Genomic DNA, 23,163 nt, shown 5'->3' on the forward strand with positions numbered 1-23,163 from the left:
GTGCCATATACTTTCCGAGGCTCCAGGGACACTGAGATGAGTAAGACACAGGCATTATCACCAAGGAATACATAGGCTGGCAGACAAGACGGGTACATCCATGGTTAATCACAGCAGTTTGAGCTAAGTGATTTTGTGGAGGGATGTATGCAGGGGGTAATGTGAGATCACCTAACCCATAAAGGTGGGTGAGGGTGTAGTATAAAGGATTCCTAACAGAGGGGCACCTAAGCTGAGGCGTGAAGCAAGAATTGGAGTTAGCCAGGGGAAAGAAGTAGAATGTCGAAACAGAAGAGATTAGAAAATCTGGTGTGAGCAATGAACCTCAAGCAGTTTGGTGTTGCTGAAGGAGACAGTGAGACCCTGGGGCTGGAAAAGTAGGCAGGAGTCATATCAAGGAGAGCTGTTTGTGACTTGTGAAGCCATGTGCCTTGAAGGTGAGGTACAGGGTTGAGTTAGGAGTAACTGGATGATATTCAGCAGGGACTTGACGTGGTCAGAGTTGTGTTAGAGACACCAGCCTAAAAGTAGTTAGAGCACTGCTGCCCAAGCTGTAAAGTGCATATGAATCACCTGGGGATCTTGTTAAACTGCAGGTTCAGATTCTCTAGATGTGTGGTGAGGCCTGTGAATCTACTTTTCTAACAAGCTCCCAGGTGAGACTGATGCTGCTGGTCTGTGGACTACACTTTGAGGAATGATGGTTTAAGGGACAGGTGGAGGAGGGGGTAAAATAACTGACAGGTAATCAAGTTGGGGCTGCTATAGTTCAGGTGAGAGAACATGGTAGCCTGAATTAAGGCGGCGGTAGTGAGACTAGAGAAAGATTGGAGAGATGGCTCTATAGTAGGTGCAGTTGGACTTGGGGAGGTTAAGAGAGAGGGAGTGTCCTAGAGATTCCTGGTATTCTCGTTGCAGGTCTTACAGGCTTGCTCCTTTTTTGCTGTCTGCCAGGGTAAGGGTTTGTGTGCATCATGGCTGAGTTTAGGCTTTATTTTTTCATCTTTCATTCACCTTTATGCATCACTTGGCTCATCCTTGATGTTTGTGTTTTACCAGTTGGCCCACAGACCACATGCACAAGGGGCTACGCAAGCAGCTTGCCTCACATACTCCCCATCTCTTGTTACTGAATTCTCCCCGCACCAACCTATTTGAGAGTGGGGATGCTCAGAACATTTCTCACCAATGTGTGTACATATGTGAACCACTCCTTCAACACTCCCTAGCCTTTGCACAGGTCTGGAAAGGAAATCATGGCTTCTCATTTCAAAAGCTTTCTGCTGGCATTAACTTATAAAATCTCCCGACAACCAATTGTGTTCACCATTTCCTTTTAAAATCACCCACCTATCCCAGGCACAGTGGCTCATGCCTGTGATCTGAGAGCTTTGGAAGACCAAGGCAAGAGAATTTCTTGAGGCCAGGACTTCAAGACCAGCCTGGGAAACATAGTGAAACCTCATCTCTATAAAAATTAAACAATTAGCTGTGTGTGGTGGTACATGCCTGTAGTCCCGCGATTCAGGAGGCTGAGGTGGGAGCCCAGGAGTTCAACTGCAGTGAGGTATGATCACATCACTGCACTCCAGCCTGGCTGACAGAGCAAGACTGTCTCAAAAAGAAAAATAAATACAAAATATTAAGTCCACCACCTGGCATTTTCTTTTCTTAATCTTTTTTATTTTGTTTTAAAATGCTTATTTATTTATTAATTTATTTAGAGACTGGGTTATAAGACTGCCTAATTTTTGTATTTTTAGTAGAAATGGGGTTTCACCATGTTGCCCAGGCTGGTCTTGAACTCCTGAGTTCAAGCGATCCACCCGCCACAGCCTCCCAAAGTGCTGGGACTATAGGCGTGAACCAGTGTGTCTGGCCAACCACTTGGCATTTTCCTTCTGGTTTTCGTGAACCTCAGAGCTTCCCCATGTATTATCCCTTTTGTAACTTACCCCAATCACCCACTCTGGCACTGGCCCAGAACCAGTTCCATCTATAATAGTATAAGCACATTGTCATTCAGCATATTTGTGAGGACCACTGCGAATGAGCTCCTTTTGGTTAATTTCCATCCATCCTTTACTCTTCAAATCCTAAACTCCGAATAGCATTTTGGAAGCCAGAACCAAGCAGAACACTGCAGTGAGAGGATTGGACTTCGTTAATTAGAACAGGAAGTCTGGAGATAGTTCTGAATTTTGGTACCATTTAGTGTAATTCTAGGCTAAGCAAGTTTTCAGTGATGCTGATTTAATTTCAGCCATCTGGTGAAATCTTGGTCTGCACTTCATCACCTCAATTGAGCTCTGTTTGTAAACTTCAATAAGGTGCAGACCTTATTTACAGAGAGTTTAGACCCCTCTGAAGGTAAGCTTTTTCTGCAGGCTGCATCCAAGAATCTCAGAACTTCTTGAGGAATAAACCCTAGGAGGGATTCTTTTTAAAGACTGTTTTACTTTTCAGTAAAAATGCAAATATAGTGACATTTTTTAAAAAAATACTCATATTTTACACATTTACCAATATAGTCAGCTGCAACAAGTTTTCTAGGAAATAAGCTGAATATAATTTGAAATTTTGCACTCAGTCACCCAGGGAACTAGAAAAGGGAGCTCCTTCAGGGCAGAGGCGGAAGAAATTCATTGACCAAGCTGTAACCCTTCCTGGGGTTTTAACTCCTGGTAAAAGGAGAACTGCTAAGAGTGGTGAAAGGCTAATTACCAGGTAGCAGCAGTTCCTTCTAAAATGGAGCTCTCTCTGCAGGCAGTCTAATCTTTGAGCATCTGTTGGAGAGCAAGGTGCAGTTAGACACATCAAAGAACAAAGAATAAGTAGGAAGTGAACCGAGGCCCTTTCCCCACAGCCCACAGGACTCAGCAATAAACCCTGGAGGGAAGCACAGTTTGACTGGGTACTTAAGGTTTCCTGATGGGGGTAAGTAGAGAGAACAAGCCTTTTAGTTGCTTGTGCACGTGTGAAATTCACACCAAATTACAACTGGTTTTTATTTTATTTCTGAAAACATAAAGCAGTTCAAAGTGCTGCATGTGTGAAAGATGGAAGGCTTAACGTTGCTTAGGATTAACTGCCCAGAAAGATTTCCGGCCCACGTGACTATCCTGGGGGGTCCTGGAGAATCAAGATGAACAGCTGCCTGACCACCACCCCCTATACCCACAGCCATATTGACGACAACCAAACCAATTTACGAAGAGAACTCTGGAATCAGATAGCTAGTCCAGTACCTGATAGACGATACTTTCTGTCAGACACCTTTTCAAAGTTACAAGGAAGTGATTATGTATAATTGTCTGCGGCCTTATGCAGGCCTGACAATGACCTGGACAGGTTGCATCTGATTCACATTCTTTGCTGGAGTAACTTGATGGAGTCTAGAGACTCCCACTGTTCAGAGTTAAGCTTCATATTAAGGGGGGTGGGGGGAGAGAAAGATTACCAGCAAGATTACCAGCCTAATACCAATCTTGTCCCCACTCCTGGGACATTGAAATTATCATGCCTAAATTGGAAAGACCGTTGAAAAGTGACAGTGTAATAATAGTGTTTTTAAGATAGTGCTCCCAAGTCTTATAGAAATTACTAGCTACTCTGGGTAATTAAAACAATTATAATTGTTTGTTTCCACATAACGCTTCAGCATTAAATCCATGTGGTGGGCATGATGCACAACCAAATTCTAAATGTTACTTGCAATTATATTTTAAAGTTGAAATTGATTCTGTATATATCTAGCAATATGAGACATCCAGGACAAAACAGACCATTAGATATCATTTACTCCAAGCCCGTCATTTTATAAGTGGGGAGATTTTCACCCAAAGCACATAAAAGACTTGCCTAAGATCTTTCAGCAGGTTAATGGCAGACCTGGGAGTGGAACCCAAGACTTCTGGCCTCCAGTAATGGGCTCATTTCATTGTATCAGGCTCTCCTTCAGTGTAAAGAGAAAACTAATATCTAGGTGTATGAAGGATAAGAAAGAGATAGACAGCTAGAATTTGTTTTTCTAAAAAATGCATTTCTTCCTTTCATAATCACTCTGTTTACCTGACTTCACATTTTTAATTTTTGTGGGTACACAGTAGGTATATATATTTATGGGGTACATGAGATGTTTTGATACAGGCGTGCGATGTAGAGTAAGCACATCATGGACAACGGGGTATTCATCCCCTTAAGCATTTATCCTTTGAGTTACAAACAATTCAGTTACACTCTTTATTTTAAAATGTACAATTAAGTTATTATTGACCACAGCCACCTTGTTGTACTATCAAACAGCAGGTCTTATTCATTCTATTTTTTTTCTACTGATTAAAAGTCCCCACCTCCCCTAAGTCTCCAACCCCCCACTACTCTTCCCAGTCGCCGGTAACCATGTTACCTGACTTTATTATCTTTTCTCACCTTTGGACTGTATCGTTGGCTCACTTTTCCCACTTTCTGCTTATGACTTCAATATTTCATCTTCTCTTTTAGCCTCCCTTTCCTCACTTGCTCCCCGAGTCTGTCTCTTTTTTCCTAGAATCAGCTTTACTCCATTTAGAAAGAGGGCTCTCTATGTTGCTGGGCAACATCTACTTACTAAGAGGCCACAAAATCCAGCATATTAGGGATACTGTGGAGAATCTGTGTTGACCGAACAGAAAATCTTTTTGAATATATTCAGGAAACTATTCCAAACTAAATGAAATGGGGAGGCACGTGTGGAATTTAGGAGTCCATTCAAAAAGCAGGATTTCAATGTATAAAATGCACACCAAAATGTTAAAATCTTGGTGGTAGGATTATACTTGAAACTTATTTTCTTCATTTGCTTACCAGAATTTTCTCATCTATTTATAATGAACTTAGGTTCTATTGTTTTTGAAGCTGGATATAAAATTTTAAATTAAAAATATACAACCTCTACAGGATGCAAACTGTTTAGCAAAAATGAGAGGTCATGCGAGCTATCACTCAAGCTAATATCCCTGTCCAGAAGTGACTCATTCCCCACCCTTTCCACATCTCCACGTTAGCCAGATGTGCTTGTTTGTTGACACCTGTGGACTATACTAAACCAGTTCCGCCCTGGAGCGGGAAACCTAAAAGAGGCCCCTGCCTCGGTCTTGACTTGGCTTCTTTCCAAGCTCCACCCTTGTAGCAGTCACTTAGGATCTGTTGTTTCACTCTTCTACCTGAGTTTCTAACCCTGATGTTCACCTAGTCTCTTCACTTAGGGTCCTACTGCTTGGTAGTGACTTGGACCTACAATAGCAGCCAGCTAGATTCCACTTATGTCTACTCTCCTCTTGACTGATCGCCATATATGTTGTGCACACAGTAGGTGATTCACAAAGATTTGTCGAACTTAACTCCTGGGGCTGCTTACAGCTCAGCAGTGTAACTTAAATCTGGGGCCTGCTTACAGCTCTCTGCCCCTTTTGTTTTAGCCTACACCAGCCTGTAGTCATCCCAGTCCTAAGTGCTAACTCACACTTGTGAGCTTTGGAGTGACTTGAACTTGCAAGTCAAGTGATTACAGATTCTTCTCAGTCTGGATTAGTCTGGGGCTATCCCCATATTTAAGGACCTCTGCCATCCTTTCTCCTCAAGGCTACTTAAATATGGTGGCTCTATTTTTAGGGTATGCAGCATAACTCAAAACAGTTGCGTGGAATTCTCTAATTGTACCCAGGTACAAGTACAGCCAAATCCAGAACATTCTTAATTCGTGTGTTTCTTTTAAATACTACACATCTAAAAGACTAATGTACAAGAGAGAAAGGGAAAGCACAGTTTAACTTTCTGAATGTAGAATTGTGGGAAACCTGAGAAGAGAGTAGTGGTAGGATTTGTAACTTATTAGCAACCTTTAATGGGAAACTACATCCCAAGGGATACTAACCTTTGTGTCTTAAAATTAGTTGTACACTCCCAATGCAAGCTCTTCCAATACTTTTCTCCATTAATTGCTTAGGTGGAATTATTTGTACAGAAGGATCTGGTTAAGCTGACTCATTGCTATTTAAAAATCAAAACCAAGGATATTCTTCCCTTCTGAATGTTGAATTTGACATTTGCTTTTCTCAGCTTAGGAGAATCTAGTCCACATTTTTCCAAATGCAGAAATGAACAAACAGGTTCACAGTAGCTTCCACAGAGAGACCTTAGGAGTCTTTGTAGATTCTTAGGAGTAGAGATGGCTCCTTGTTTGTTATACTTTGGGGAAATCTGAGGCAGGGCGTTTCTCATTTCTTCTGGCAACCCCATTTTGAATAGTCAGTGAGGGCGTACTGTGACCACACAGTTTCACATATGTGCAGCACTGGTACAGGAAAAAAATTATTACTGTAATACATGAAATGTTTGTACTACACCTCTTCTGACTTAACACTTAACTTCCTAGAAAGTTTCATCAATGAACTGACATCCTATCAGCTAACTCACTAGAGCAAGGATTAGCTGTCTGGCAGCTGAGAGCAAGAACAGAATCCACTCTTACATTGACTTCACAGATATTTACTAAGCATCTATTATGCTTCAGAGCAAGCAGTAGCTATTCAACAGCCATTGCTTGCCTTCTCAAAATTGAAGAAATTTACTGCATCCTTTTGGCCTCATAACCCCACCTACTGAGTTCCAAAGAATGACCTTTCTTTCTGGCCTCATATGATTCTCAGATGCCACGTTATTTTTCTAACCTTGTCCATTTCTCTGAACCGTTTCCATTTTCCATCTGCCCCATGAAAGCTCTCTCAGAGCTCTTGCAGGGCCTACTTTGCCAGCAACTGCTGACCCTGTTTTCTACTCCTAACACCCAACGCAAATAAGAGTCGTTTAAGATATAACATACTGAAATACAGCAAACTAACACAGGAACAGAAAACCAAACACTGCATGTTCTTGTTCATAAGTGGGAGCTGAACAATGAGAACACATGGACACAGGGAGAAGAAAAACACACACCAGGGCCCATTGGGGTCGGGGCAGGGGGAGGGAGAGCATCAGGATCAATAGCTAATGCATGTGGGGCTTAATGCCCAGGTGATGGGTTGATAGGTGCAGCAAAACACCATGCCACACGTTTACCTATGTAACAAACCTGCATGTTCTGCACGTGTCTCCCGGAGCTTAAAATAAAATAAAATTTAAAAATAAAATAAAATAAATAAAATGCTGAGATAACTCCAATATGGTGGTTCTTGAAGGGCTACCTTCAAAGAGTGGATAGAATCATCAAATGCATGGGCTGTTAATCCAGCTTGCCCCTTGTTCAAATCCTGTTTGCACCACTTACTATTCTGTGACTGGGAAAGTTACTTCACCCCTTTCCAGTTAGCTCATCTGTCAACTTGGAATATTGGTAGCACCTACTTCATTGAGGATTTCAATGAGCTGATACTTGTAAAATACTTAGACCAGTGTCCAGCACATAATAAACATTCTCTTGATATATGTTAGCTATTACCATTACTATTTAGTTTGGAAAAGAGTAATCATTGTAGGCTAGTGGGGAATGGGGTTGATATTTTGGGGCAAGTGCCTAGAACCTATACATATCACATAATGAGGCTAGAAGCAGCTGGGAAACTCTGGCCCTTCTATTATGAGAGGAACCCCCTCTTTTGACTGCTTATGCAGGAAGTGGACCTAATATAGCAACTGTTTTTATTTTTATTTATGATTTTAATGAAGAAAATTATATGTATTTATTGTGTACAACATGATGTTTGAAAATATGTAGAATGCGGAAGGGCTAAATAGAGCTAATTAACGTATGCTTTACCTCACATACTCATCACTGGAAGATTCTTTTATTGTTTTCTCTTTTTTTGTTTTTGGCCTCATTCCAAAAGCAGTATATGCTTATTTAAAAAACAGGGAACAAAAGAAACAGAAAAGCAAAAGAAATGAAGTATTCCTAATTCTACCTATCAAAAGACAGGTCATCTAAGGATCATAGAGTAAAGCTCAATGCTTGCGATATAATAATACCTTTTGCTGACCAACTTCTTGAAAAACTTTAGTGTTATATTATGAATATCATCATTAGTTACTGTTATAAGGAACTACCTTGCTGAATATGTAAGTTGTTTTCTCCCTTGAGCTATTGCAAACAACCCTTAGGTAAACATCTTAGTACACAAAGATGTACATGCGTCTTTACATACAACCTTATTTCCTTAGGATACATTTTTTTCAGATACTGAATTTTCCCAGCTTATTAGGGGTGCATTTTTGGTTGTCTTGGTTTTGCTTGAGACTTTGAATTAAATACTAAAATGTCTAATTAATTTTTTGTGTAAAATTTGAATTAAACACCTAAATGTGAATACAAATTATGGGAAGGTATCATGGCAGTGGTAGTTCTTGCTCAGTAAAGCATCAAAAGAATTATATGAACACAAGTTCTGTATTAGAATTCTGGAGGCAGCAGCAAATCATAGGGGAAAGAGTTAGGAATTGGAATTAACGCATCTACTTTTAATTCCTGACTCAAGTTCTTACTTGCAGTTGTATGACCTTGAGCTCATATTTAACCTTGCTGAACCTTGATTTCTTTATATGAAAAATCTTTTTTATGCCTTGTGTTGTAGAATTTTGCTCCTTACTTCAGCTAAAACTGGGTTCTTGTCACACGATCAGGAGAATTTAGGCATGAGGACACACTGAAAGGTGAGTAGGGCAGGATTTTATTGGGTGAAAAGGGAGAAAAAGAAAAAGAACTCAGCAAAGTGAGATGGAGCTCCTGCTGATAGATCCCTTACCTCACAGACTGAATCCCAGGCCACCACACAGAAACTTAAGAGGCCAGGCTCCTCCCCTTGCCCGTGGCTCCGCCCTGTTCCCCCAGTGCGCATGTGGGCATGCTCAGACAAGGCCCTGGCCAGGTTCCCTCATCAGCACAAAAGCATCTGATGTAAATATTTGTGAGTCAGTGGGCAGAGATTCTCTGGGGACCCCTTTTTATCTGCCTAGGCATTTAGCTGTCTCATCAGTTCTGGCTTGTCTTTCCTGTCTCAGCTCTCAGTCTCTCACCACTCTCAGCTCCCTCTGCCCTCAAGTTTAAGATTCAATCAGATTAATCTACTCCACAGGCCTTTTCTTGCTTCTCCCTTTGTCTGGACCAACCTTCATCTCTGCTCCCCCACAGCACCCCAACTCCCCAACACATACCTAAATAACTAGTACTGGCCAATTGGGGCTCAGGTTAGACATCACCTTCCTTAGAAAACCCTGCCTGTCTGTCCCCTCCACATACACACTTCAGTGTAGGTTAGATGCCCCTCTTCTTCTGTGCTAGAAAAGAAATATACTCCCACTGTCATTTGTACACATCACGCCATAATATACATACCTGCTTATATCTCTGATTCTTCTTCTAGCCCATGAGCTCCTTGAGATTAGGTGCTATTTCTTATTCAGCTCTGCATCCTCAATAGCCAACACAGTGCATGGATTCAGTGACGGCTCATTAGAACTTGTTAAATGATTGAGGAATGAATGAAGGAGCATAATCACACCTATTTCACAGACATATTAAGTAATGATTGTATGAAATAATGTAAGTGGAAATTCCTGGCATGCAGCTAGGTGAGGAAATGATATCTCATAGAATTAAAGGCAATTCACAGTAACTTTGTGACAGATCTCTTACAATCACTTAAAATGTTCTGAGTGTGAAGTTCTGGAGAATCTTTGTCTATTTAAAAGTTTGTTGAAAGGTGAATTTCGTCATCATAGCAAGAGCCTCAGAGGACAAAGGACCTCTTGTTTAAAACAACTAAGCCCAGTGATTAGTGGTGAGGCGCCATGCCTAAGTGCTTCTAGGGCTTGGGGTCAGCTCACCCAGACAAACCGCCCCTTTCTGGCCCTACACCTTGGACCCAGAAGGAAAGGAAGTGGGTAAAGGGGATGAGAGTGAATAAAGAAAAAGGGGCTGGAATTAGATGATGTGGGGGTAATAATTGTAGCTTTTGCACAGCAACTGTGTTTAGAACCCGACAAGCTATACATCAGAGAGTTCCACAGCCCCCGGAGAAATGTTCCGTGGAACGCCTGTCACCTTTCATTCTTCTTGAGCTTTGCAGCCTTCAGCAGGTCTTCTCAGTGGTGCCTTGCCCTGGCACCTCATTGGCCAGCTTGGCACTACTTCCTGGGGTACAAATGAACTGTTAAGGGTGGTTCTCTCAGCAGTAGAACTGGTCTCACGGAATGTTTTTCCAGTTCTGACAGTCTGGCACAGATCTGCTAAGAGACACCTAGTATCACAAAAGCTAGGCGCTGCTCCGTGCTGCTGGGCTGGCAATCTCCAGGCTCTTTTAGGAAATGACTGGGCCAGTCCAGCCACCTCCCAGATGATTTTCCCCCTCAGGCCATGCCCTTTTGACCCCAAGACAATTTGGACTCAGCTCAGTCAGTTTGAAGAATTTCTCCTTCTGGAAGTTGCAACTGACAGCTTCATTGTCTTAAGGTACAAATTAAAGTTAAGGCTTTATTAGAGTAAAACGTTAGTGTTCGTGACAGGTCAAAACAATGATGCAAATGCAGGGTATTTGAGAGAGAGAGAGAGAGAGAAAAAGAAACTATAGAATTCAGAGGAATCTTCTCCTCTGGCAAGTCTAATTCAGAAGAAAGATCTACAGAGTGTTCTGGCTGCAGGGCAGTGAACCAAACTCTCCTCCTCTTCCCCAGCACCAGGGAGCAGGCGGGCCTGCCCTACGAAGAAAGGTGAAGGGGCGGCAAGGTCCCGAATAACTGATATTTTTCACAGAGATTCCCACAAGTGCAGACTTGAAGAGACACCCAACGGCCACCCACCTATAGCTCCTAAGTCAGTTCCCCAATCTCCTCCGCCCAGGCCTCAAATGTTCTTGCATTCGGGTTCCCTCCTCCTTTCAGTTGTGGGGATGGGAAGCCAAGGGGCAGGTAGGAGTGGGAGTGGGAAGGCTGGAGGCCCTGAGTTTTCTCTGAACTGGAGCAGGAAAGCAGCCTGGAATCCACATGACAGCAGATGTGGGGCTCCCAGAGGGTGGAGCAGGCGGCACCCAAACCATGCTTGGCCCACTCCTCAGCCCGGCCTAGGGCCAGAGGAAGCACAAGCACTCTTTTCTTTTTCAGTCAATTTATTCTCCAAATCAACAAACCTCAGGATATGAATGACAGAGGAAGCTCAGTTTAAACAAAGGCATTCATCAGGCAGTATGGGTCCCCGTCAATGACAAATGAATCCCTGCAAAGAGACAGCCAACATTGGGTAGGTTGGAACGTTATGATTCTAGGATAATCTTTCTGACCTGGATTTAGAAGCTCCTTCATTTGGCTTCCTTTGTACAGGCACAGGGTGGTACTGAGCTGATCTGGTCAGTCTCTTGGTCAGTCTATTAACAAACATCTATTGATCCCCCCTAACATGGGGCAGACTGCTTAGGACTAGAGGATACATCACAAAGTCCTAGAAAACTAGGAAGTTTCACTGCACATTACAGCAATACGCTGGAGTCAGAAGCCTGCCATCTAACCAATGTCCAGACAGGATTTTGAAGCTAGACAAACTGGGGTTTGAATCCCAGCTTGAATCTCCTGCTAACTTTAATAGTCATATGACTTTGGGTAAGCCAATCTCTGTGTACCTCAGTTCCCATTCCTGTAAAATAGAGATGAACATAATATTTTAGGCCTAGTCAGCTCGGCATATTACTGCTTGGACATAAGAAGCAGGATGTGTGTTCACCATCTACAGTTGGAGCCAATTCCATGAGGCATGAGTGTAGCAAACACTTATATAGCACTTACTAGTACTGGTCTGAGTGTTTTACATATATTAATTCATTTAAGATTTGTTAGGATGCTATAGAGCACATATTAATATTATCCCTATTTTACAGATGAAAAAAAAACCCAAGGCACAGAGAAGTTATGTAACAACCATAGACAGTGACACTTATTTGATGTGCATCAGACTTATGTAAGGTAGTGCATGGGAAATACATCTAGAAAATTGTTGACAAATGCTATTTGTGATTATTATTCAGTAATATTGTTGTTAACATTATTATTAACTGTGTTTCCCTTACTATGAGTATTGACCATGGAGCAGTTTAGAATGTAGTCAAATGCAAAGATTTTGGCTATTTCCATCTGCTTCCTTAAAGGAAGCCCTAGATTATTTTAGGTAATCCTAGGCAGTTCTTATGGATTCTTCCAGGATTAATGACTCCAAGGGGAAGAGCAAATCCTCTGGGGCTGCTGACTAAACAGAGGCCAAAGCATGCAAAAAGGCAGGATAAATTAACCCTACAGGAAGCGCAGAAATAGGGGAGCACAGCTCTATTGCCTGGAGGTGGGTTGCAAAATCAAGCATTAACAAAATAAACTCCAAGTTGAAATTGAAAGACTGTTCTGTGTTGGTTTGCAAAGTGTAGAAATAAAGAGGTCTGTAAGCAGGGAGAGGGGAATGAACAAGTTTGAACACCACTTTGTGTCAGGAACCTTATCCCTGCTGTCTCATTTATCATGACAATGACCTCACGAGGCAGGTGCCAGGATTATCTCCACTTTAGTGATAAGGGCACTTGCTCAGAAAGCTGAAGTGACCCACTTGATGTCTCACACCTTGAAATTGTTGGGGTTAGGTTTAGAATCCAGGTCTGCCCTACTCCAGATGTGTTTTTCCTTCCATAATGCCATCTATAAATCTCAAGGAAACCAATCATTATCCCGTCTAAACTTGCTCCTCCTAGTCTGTTCTCCATCTTGGTGAATGAGGCCATCATCCCTCCAGCCACTTAAGCCAGAAACTTGAAGATCATTTAAATCCTTTCTCACATATCTCCCATATCCAAAAGGGTGGCATCAAATGGTTCTAGAAATTTTACCTCATTCGCATGTCTTTTATTCATCTTTCCTGTCTGGCTTCACCATTGACTAAGTTCAGATCCGTAGTAGGCTGCAGTGTTGATGTTTGGGCATATGTGTTTGCATATAGTTTGACCATTTAAAATTGGATCCACTAAACTTGGTGGTAACATTCAGATTCTACCTGTCATCTCTTAACACTTAGAACATATATTTCATTAAATATAAGCTGAATGAATAAATGCAGAAATTAATAAATGATGAGCAAATGCTAACATGCCCACTTTTAAACCATTTAGTTGTCTATACCACCTTCAGGATAAAGACCACACTTCTTCATATGTAGAATACATTGCCTGAATGGTCTAGATGCCAACTTCCTCAACCTTAACTTCCAGCCACTCCCATCTTCCTTTCAATACTCCATTCTTCACTCAGATTGACCCTTTTTGTCCTGTGAAAGGACCATGTTCTCTTTTGCATATTGGCCTTTGCTCTTTCCTTTGCGTAGATCACCATACTTCCCCCCGCATCCCAGCTCTCAATCTTCACCTTCTTAACTCCTACTCAGCAACTTAAATGGTTTGTTCTTCTGGAAGCTTTTCCTGATACCCCCAGTCTGCGATTTAGAGTTGTGGCCTTTATCTATGGACTCGCAAGGGAACCAGGTGAGCTAACTTACTATACTCTTTTACTGGGTACCCACTGAGTGGCCAGTACTTAACAATCACTTAACAATCGGGTAAATGTGAAAGTAGAGATGTTTTAACATCTTGTTTTGACTTTAGGCTCCAGAAACCATCAAAGTTAAACATCATTTTGGAAATTCAGAAATAACAGCTTTTACAAAGACAGAAATGCAGCAGGCAAAAAGGGATATCAGATAGAACTGTGTCAAATACGGTGAAGAGATGACCATTTTGTACAACTCTCTATGTAACCTGAGATGAGCAAACCGGAGGTTGCTCTCCAAAGGCACTCATCACTACTACTAAATGTGTGTGTATGCGTGCATGTGCACGTGTGTATATTGAAGAGATTCATAGTCAAGCTAGAAACTTGATCCTCTATTGTTTCTAATATCTCACAAAGTTTTAACTTTGGTCGTGTCTTCCTTTTTTCCATGAAGAAAAGTTCTAGTCTCCACGTTGAAGAAGCAAAAGTAAATATACGATAAAACCTGCAATTAATTTGTAAATCACGACCTTCTTCAATTTTTTCTTTAGTTCACCCACTCCCATCAGCATTCTAGAGAGCCTTCCTTGACCGTCTAAAGATAAGCTGTTCATGGTAAGAGCAGCCCTACGAATAATGCTAATATTTGACAATGATCAGTTTTATGAAATAAATATGAAGGCTTGAAAAGTAATATGAGATTTTCACTAAATCTTCATCGGATTGTAATTCAGTAGGCACATTCTAGCAATTCTGAAGTCCCATAACCTATCCTGCACCCCTAAACACTATTGGAAGTTCATGAAAGAAAAGGTTGACTAATATTTTCAGAGAATTCATCTATAAAATCAGCACAGAGTGATTAGAGCACAAATATGCAAACAAACCTCAGGAAAACAAGATGTCTTTGGGAGCAGCCGCTCTTTCTAATAAAATAATTGAACAAATTAACAAGTTAAAAACAGTAGAATGATCAGAAAGTGGAGTTGTCAATCATGCAATGAGAGAAAAAGGAATAACCAAGGCCAAAGTTGGTAGCGTCCAGGCAGTATTGCTCAGACCAGAGTGTGTTCTTGCTTACGAACTTTACCTACCAATACAGCAGAGTCTACTGTTCCCAGGACAGGGCCTGGGATATATTAGGTCCTCAATAATAATTTTTTTTGAGACACAATATTGCTTTGTTGCTGGAGTGCAGGGGTGCGATCTCGGCTCAGTGCAACCTCTGACTTCCTAGTTAGAGTGGTTCTCTTGCCTTAGCCTTTCGAGCAGCTGGGATTACAGGCACGTACCACCATGCCCGGCTAATATTTGTATTTTTAGTAGAGACAGGGTTTCACCACATTGGCCGGGCTGGTCTCGATCTCTTAACCTTGTACCCAGCCACCTCAGCCTCCACAAAGTGCTGGGATTACAGGCATGAGCCACCGCATCCGGCTGGCCTCAGTAATAATTTTTTAAGTAAATGGCTTAATTAATGAATACGTGGCTAAAAGGTCTCAATGCCATGCCACGGCCTCTGTGGTTATGGATGCATTACCATGCCATCGAGTATTAGGATCATATATCTAATTCCTCCAGATCTGGCTCTTCTGACATAATTTAGCATATAAATGACGAGAGGACCCCAGTGTCCCCAATACTGCTGTAAATGGTGACACCGGCTGTCTAATTTTAAATGTCAGTCTCTGACTCCAGTTCTTGTGGAGTAATGACAAAACATGCTTCTTAATCTGTAGTCCTGAGTTAGATCTCAGACACTGGCAAATTCAGCGAGATAATACTACTGGGGGTGGAGGAAGAGTTCTGGATGTCAATGAGCTTTCTCCAGGTGACATTCTTTTATCTGATCGTGTGTCCTTTTTATGTTTCTACCACTGCACTTTCTGTAAAATCAGCACCAGTGCCCAAGAGTCCACTATTTTCCCTTATGCAACCAATTATTTTCTTGAATCTTATCTTGAAGAACAATTTTCCCTGGGTATGATCCATGCCACTTGACACTTCAGTTTAGTATCAAAAGGACCTCCATGTAGCCTTCCTCAGTTATTAATGGGTTCTCTTCATTATGGTTCTGAGGATTTTTAAAATCCAATTTGGAATGTTAGTATTAATAAAATAGAGCATTCTTTAGGTTGCTTTTTAAGTGTTTTAATAGATGAAAAAATTCACACCATTGTCTCCCTGACCTTGAGGGAGCACTGTCCCACATAATTCTTCAACCATGGTTAAGAAAAGAAGGATCTAATAACTGGTTCACAATAGTCATCAAAAGTTCACTGTGTGCCAAGTTCTATGACTTTTGAGGGGATCAGAAAATAAATAATGTGCATGGGCAATACTGAAGGCTACTGACAGATGAGTCTTCTGGTTACAATTGTAACCGGGAGAGTTCTGGATTGGAAGGCCCAGCTCTGCAATTATATGCTGTGTGATCATGCACACGTCACTTAAGTTCCTTGAGCCCCCATCTTTTAACTTACTAAATGGGAAAAGATCTTTTTTTCTATCTTCACTCACAAGGTGGAATGGAGGATCAAATGAGCTAATGGATGTGAAAGAGCTTTGTAAATTTCAAAGTGCTATCCACAGATGATTCATTACTGCTATCATCATCATCATCACTATCATCATCATCGTCATCAATCTACTATTGTTAAGCAGAGAAGGTACCATTAGATGACTGAATGCTAACTTAAGCTTCTAACTCCTCAGGACAAAGCCACTCACAGTACTGCAGCCAGTCCTATTGCCACTCTGGGTAACACCACAATTGCTACTTGCAAAACAGTCTTCCACAGAGCAAAACGGATCAGATGCTTTGACACCCGAATTGCTGGGTATCAAATCTCTCCCATTATCTTTGCAAGGAACACAATGTGTTGCAGCTGGAAAAAGACAATTTGACTTGAAGCCAAATCATGCTGGTTTCAAGTTGCCGGAGCTAGCTCTTCCATAGGTGAATTTTGTGAAGATATGGTACTGTGCTCTGCATACATCCCCCACCCCATTTAACTGGATCTAAATTAGACTACACATTCAAAAAACTCTTCTGTCACTTTTTGTCAAAGATTTCTCTTTGAGTTCCTTGAAATATCTATTAAAAACTTAGCCTAAAGCAATATCTTTTGAATACCCAGCTCACTAATACACCACCAGCCTGCAAATGGATAAACTACTCAGAAGATATTTTCCACCCCTTAAATGTAGTTCCAAGAAAGAATAGGAAATGCCTCATACTTCTAATGGAAGCTATTTGCTACAAAAACAAATCATTCAGGTCCGTGGACCTAGAAATGCCTTTTGCACATAAAACTGAAAGGAAGAGACAGCAAAACAGCCAAAGACATGAAGTCATCACTCCCAAGCACATGATTCAAATAAAATTAAAATACTCATTGGAAAAATTGGCTACCCACACACCCAACATCATGGCTGAGCTACTGCAGTTGTCAGTTTACGTATAAAAGAAAACAACCAACATTTTGTATGAATTTCAAAGATAATGAACTATTTGTCTCTTGTTGGTAGCTAATGTAAATATCAGAGCAAATAGCATTTTGGTTCCAATAAAAACATAGAACTTTTCAAAATGCTCATACATAAATCCTGACATCAAAATGTACGTATCTTAAGATGTTGGAGCATGAGCACCAAATGATGTGCTTAATACATTTGTTCTTTCTTAAAGAGATGAGACATAATCGTATGCAATCATCTCGTAGCTAGGAATTATATTAAGAACTCTGAACTATAAGTACTAAATCAAACTAAATAGTCTCTTATCCTATTTTTCTCTCTCATACATGTCATTACTTCCTGAAGTTCTCATTATAACTACATAATTCTACCCCTCATAACCCATAGGTTTTCTTCAGAAAAGGAAGATAGCTTCCCCCACTCCTTTTTCCCTCAGAACAACAGTTTTCTCCCCACAAATGCTCATGGGGTAAGACCCACAGACATAATTTCAATGAACAATAATACCTTACTGGGTAAAAGAACTAGCTTTATTGCTGCCTTACTTTTTGCAAATAGTTATTCTGTCTTTAAAATTTGCTATTGTTATCCCTTGAGAAAAGACAACTTGTTCTAAGAGAAATGTTAATGGGAAAATATGAGCTACATTGTGATGTTAAATACTATTTTTCCAAAGCTAAAAAACCACAGTTCTTCTTCATTCGGTCCTAAAGAAGACATAACATCGCTGGCTAATGGGCTGTCACCAAATGACCGTTATTGAATGAATAATAAAGGAATAATAGCAATGTGATTTCCACTTACATCAACCACAAAAATCTTCTGGGAATCATCCAAAAACTGCACTTTTAAATGTAGCATTCTCAGCGAGGCTGTTGGGCTGCAAGCAGGCTCAGAGTGCTGTGGGTGCTTTCTCCAGGAATTTCACTCGCAGCTGGATGTGGTGCACTCGAGTCCCCCCACCCCCAGCCAGGCATCCCCACTCTCAGCGGGGCACACTTCCGTTTGCTTGAAGTAATGCGCACCCAAGGGCGTTTGTGCTGCCGAGTGCAGGGGATCAATAACATCTGGGCAGACTCCTGTTTGGTCAATATCAAATCCACCTGGACTTCCTCTAGCCCTCTTAAACTCAGTTCCTTTCTTCGAAGAAAAATATTTAAAAAGCAAGCATTTGCAGTCCCTGGGGATTTTCTTTATTTCACAAGGGCACAATTTGAAAACCCTAGATGAAGCTTTAACACACTGAGAAGAGCCATTCCCAAAAGTAAAAGGATTAGAGTTAATTTCAAATTGTACTAGAAATTTCATGGCTGAATTAGGAAGCATATATACATATATATATAATTATATATGTAATATATAATTGCATATTATAAACATATGTAATATAAAATTATATATATATAATTTTAGTTATCTGAATTTACGTGATTTAGAAATAAAAACTATATAAAAATGTATATGGAAAACTTCACTTCCACTCCTGTTCCCTCTTTTCTGTGTCCCCAGTACATCCCTATTGGTAACCAATTTTTTTTTCTTTCTATTCCCATAGAATTTATGTGCTTATATCTATAAAGAAATGAAACAAGGAATACAACTGAGGTTGAACCCCATCTCAGCTGAACAAGAATAACATTCATGTATTCTTGGATAAATGAACTAATTAAGATAAAGAACATTCTAATAAAACAATTTTTAATCATCAAAGAATTATATTAATATCATTTTCATTGTATACCAATAACTATGATATCATTTGTTCTGGACTGAGAAAACACTTAAAGCAAGAACTAAAAAACTTACTTCCATGTATATTTTTTTGTTGACTAGAAGATAATGGGGTGAGTGATTAAAAGATGTCAGGCACAATAGATTACATTAGATTATATCATGGTAGGATTCTTGGCTGAAAGTGGTGTGAAAATACAGAAGGAGAAAAGCCAATTTAAAATGTTCAACTCCTAAAGAACTAGCTTGTTTATTTTTATAAATGAATAAAGGGTATGCAATTGTTATGATATTTAAATTGTGCTGGATATGTTTAACATAGTGATGTAACAGTTTTTATTTTAAAATACCAGTATTTACATGACACCAGCAAATACATACTTTGTCAACTATTTAACTTCTCATGAAAAATTTTAGACGTCAACTTAGATGGCTGAGGGGATACATGATTTTTCAAAATACTTGTAGGGAGCGCATAAGCAGAATATTTTGTGGACTACTGCTTAAAAACACTATTTCTCCAAGTACAGTTGAGGGACAACTTACAGAATCAGCTGGGAAGGGTGGCCAACATTTTAAAAATGCAGATTCCTGGGCCCCATCCCCAAATCGGGTTATAAGGTTTGGAGTGGACCCCAAATAAATCAGTTTTCAACATGCACCCCAGTTGACTCTCATGCAATCCATTTAGGAAGCACAACTTAAAAAAATAAAAACTAGCATTTTATAGCATTGTAGCCATGGCTGAAGAGGGAAAAAAAACCTCACACACATTTCTGAACTGAGGATAGAACTGAAATAAAAGCTAATCAGGAGCCAGAGCTCACAAAATAGCAGCACCCTTGGAGGAGCCTAGAAATAGGAAAAGGTCACCGGGGAAGGAAGGCACTTTCCTCAGAATTCCTAGCACGGTCAAAGAACAGAACGGAAATGGAAGGGCTTAGGCAGGCTAAGCCCACTGCGGGCTCTCCACTGTGGTTGCACTTTTGGAGAAAACAGAAGAAAGCCCTTTTCCATCTTGAACCAGCCTGAGGAAAGCTCCTGTTTAGGAGGGTCGACCGTCACACCAAAATAAAACATGCGCTAACAGAAGCTGATTGCAAAGCAGGTGACAGAGCACATTTTGGGAAGCACTACTGGAGGGGGGCAGAGACATACTTGCCATGAAAATGCCCTTGGGACCCTCTGTCAACACTGTTGGGATGGTTGAGGCATCTGTTCTGTTATGGTCCCACCAGTAGCCTTAAATGTGGTCTCGGAGCACTTGCCTTCTGCCTGCTCACTGGGTGGGGCGTGCCAGCATCTGCTCTCATTTACTAGGATCACAGAAGAACTGCAACTTCCTGGGGAGCAGTTTCACTCCATAGGCATCGCTTCATACTCCTCACTGTCAATGCTAAAAAAGCCCCGCTCCCTCTGGGACAAGCAAAGTGCCGTGGTTGGCTTGGAGACACCCTGTGCCCTTGGCGTGCAGCTTGGGGTTTCGCTGATGGTGTCAGGTTCAATGCAGATATTCATAAAATCCTCTTTGTTTGTTGTGTCAAGTTGATTGTTCCGTGTTGTGATGAACAGTTCAACAATGGACAGCTGCACATCTTTCCAGACCTCTGGGCTCACCTCTTGGGAAAGGGCATCCTGTGGTTGTGCCCAGTAGGATGCAAGCATTTGTAATATTCTCCTCTATAAAGAAGGTCTTTGGACAGGGGTGTCCTCTGTTTCACGGGGAGATCTCTCTGTAGATCCCGTGTATGAGATAGAGGCTTAATGAGTCTGAGGCCACTCCATAAGACTGCTGAAAAAGTGGGCTACTTTGATTTTTAGAGGCCCAAAATACGAATATTTGCTAGCTTTGATGCTAGTATCTCTGAAGGATTCCCGTTGAAGGCTGATCGTTGCAAACCCAGGCTGTTCCTTTTCACCCTTGAGCTGCAAGACATCAAGTGGAACTGTCCTTTCACAATGGCAAGTGTAGCATCAGTAATATGTTGGACTTTGTTTCCACTTTTGGCAAAGAGGGTATGACTCAAACTACTGGTCTCTCCCAGTGGGATAAATCCAACGGGAATCTTACTGAAGGCAGCTTCATCTATGCATCCAAGAACTCCAGTAACAACCTCCTGCAGTGTCCCATCTCCTCCTGCAGCAATGATCACATCTGTGTTTTCCATCAGTTCCAGGAGTTTCTTGGCTTGTCCGTCACAATCTATCTTAACAATAGTCACATCCATGCCAGATAAATATAAAATTAGGGCAGCATTTTTTTTTTTTTTCAAATAGAGTCCTGGCTTTGCCTTTGCAAGCTGCGGGATTGAAAAAAACAGTTGCCTTCTTCACTTGTGCATTGGGAAGAATGTGTTGATTGCCAAACACCTGAGCTTCTTGACCAGCTGCTCTCCTTAGTAGGTTTTCACAGTGTTTTCCATAGAGCCAATGGTCTCTCCAGGTCAACAGGCAGAGCCCAGGTACAGTTTTCTTCCAATGATTTTGCAGTGTTTTGAAGAACACTGTCATCTTCCAGAGTTTTGCACAGCTGATCCCGCTTGGTAACTTAACTTTATTCGCGTTTTGTTGTAGTTGTTCAGCCTTCAGTGTTTTCTTATGCAAATTTTATAGAAGCAAATACAAATGTTTATATCCTATGTAACTAGCACACTATTATTACACTGTTTTGTGCATTCTTTTTCCTCATATATCATGGAGATCCCCCTTTACCTGTGCATGGAGAACTTCCTCATTTCTTTTCACAGATGCATAATTTTGTACTGTGTAGATGAACCAAAGTTCACTCAACCAGTCTGAAATTAATATTTCAGCCTCAAAAAGACTGAAATGAGTATCTTCATACATATGTCAATTTATATGTGCGCAGGTATATCTGTAGGACAGATTTCCAAAAGTACAGTTGCTGGGCAAAGATAATGAATTGGTCGTCATGATAGCTATGTCTAGGTTTCCTTCCATAAGGGTTATTATGGGTTGAATTGTGACCCATAAAATTCTTATGCTGAAGTCCTAAGCCCTAGTAACTCAGAACGTGGCTGCATTTGGAGATAGGGTCTTTAAAGAAGTAATTAAGTTGAAATAAGGTCATTAGGGTAGGTCGTAATCCAATTTAACTGTTGTCCTTGTAAAAAGAGATTAGGACGCAGACACGTAAACAGGGAAGACTACGTGAAGACACATAGAGGAGACGTCCATCTATAAGCCACGGAGAAAGGCATCAGAAGAAACCAGTCTTGCCAACACCTTGATCTCAGACGTCTAGCCGGCAGAATGGTGAGAAAATAACTTTCTGTTGTTTAAGCTGCTCCGTCTGTGATATTTTGTTGTGGCAGCCCCTACCAAACTAATAAGGGTTGTACCAATTTGCAGTTCCATTAGTAATGTATGAGAGTGACTCTTTTCTCTACAGGCTTGACAATGGAGTGTGGTATTAAACTTCCAGATATTTGCCAAACTGATAGGTGGGAAAAAAATCCTGGTGTAGTTTTAAGTTCAAACTTTTCATATTATGAGAGAAGTCAAGTGGTGTCTTTTCATATGTTTAAAGGCCATTGCATTTTTTTTTTCTTTTGAGACGGAGTCTTGCTCTCTCTCCCAGACTGGAGTGCAAGGGCATGATCTTGGCTCACTGCAACCTCCACCTCCTGGGTTCAAGTGATTCTCCTGCCTCCACCTCCTGAGTAGCCGGGAATACACGTGTATGCCACAGCACCCGGCTAATGTTTTTCTATTTTTAGTAGAGACAGGGTTTCACCATTTTGGCCAGGCTGGTCTGGAACACCTGACCTCAGGTGATCCACCGTCCTCAGCCTCCCAAAGTTCTGAGATTACAGGCATGAGCCACCACACCTCGCCCCAGTGCCATTATATTTCTATTAATTTCTTTTTTGTGGATTTCTTTTCTTGTGAAAGATGTGTTCATTTACTTCAACATCCCCATTTTATTTTTCTTATTTAAAACATTTGTATAAAGTTTAAGGAGTAAAAGTGCAATTTTGTTATCTAGATATATATTGAATACTGGAGAAGTCTATGCTTTTATTGTGTCCATCACCCAAATAATGTACTGGTTAAGTAATTATAGTGGTTAAGTGACTTGTCACTATCCATCCCCTTCCCATCCTCTCACCTTTCTGACTGTCTAGTGTCTATCATTCCACCCTCTGTGTCTGTATGCACACATTATTGAGTTTATAAGTGAGAACATGTGGCATTTGACTTTCTGTTTCTGGGTTGTTTCACTTAAGATAGTGGCTTCCATTTCCATCCATGTTGCCGCAAGAGTCACATTTCATTCTATTTTGTGGCTGAATAGTACTCCACCGTGTATACATACCACATTTTCTTTATCCAATCATCTGTTGATGAACATTTAGGTTGATTCCATATCTTTGCTTTGTGAATAGT

At 40.9% G+C, this 23,163-nt stretch overlaps 1 protein-coding gene and 1 pseudogene across 1 annotated transcript in view; both read right to left on the reverse strand.

The window, feature by feature from the left end:
• The window catches only part of FRMD7 (FERM domain containing 7), a 50,902-nt gene extending 32,964 nt beyond the window's left edge, over nucleotides 1-17,938 (reverse strand). The window contains exon 1 of the mRNA XM_002763268.6: nucleotides 17,827-17,938. Coding sequence (XP_002763314.1) covers nucleotides 17,827-17,883 — 57 coding nt within the window. The 5' untranslated portion in view covers nucleotides 17,884-17,938. The remainder of the gene's footprint in view (nucleotides 1-17,826) is intronic.
• A 2,094-nt stretch (nucleotides 17,939-20,032) lies between these two features.
• On the reverse strand, nucleotides 20,033-21,264 carry LOC100394955 (acylglycerol kinase, mitochondrial pseudogene; annotated as a pseudogene).
• Between the last annotated feature and the right edge of the window lie 1,899 nt (nucleotides 21,265-23,163).

Source organism: Callithrix jacchus, chromosome X (genome assembly GCF_049354715.1).
Source record: "Callithrix jacchus isolate 240 chromosome X, calJac240_pri, whole genome shotgun sequence".
NCBI lineage: Eukaryota > Metazoa > Chordata > Mammalia > Primates > Cebidae > Callithrix > Callithrix jacchus.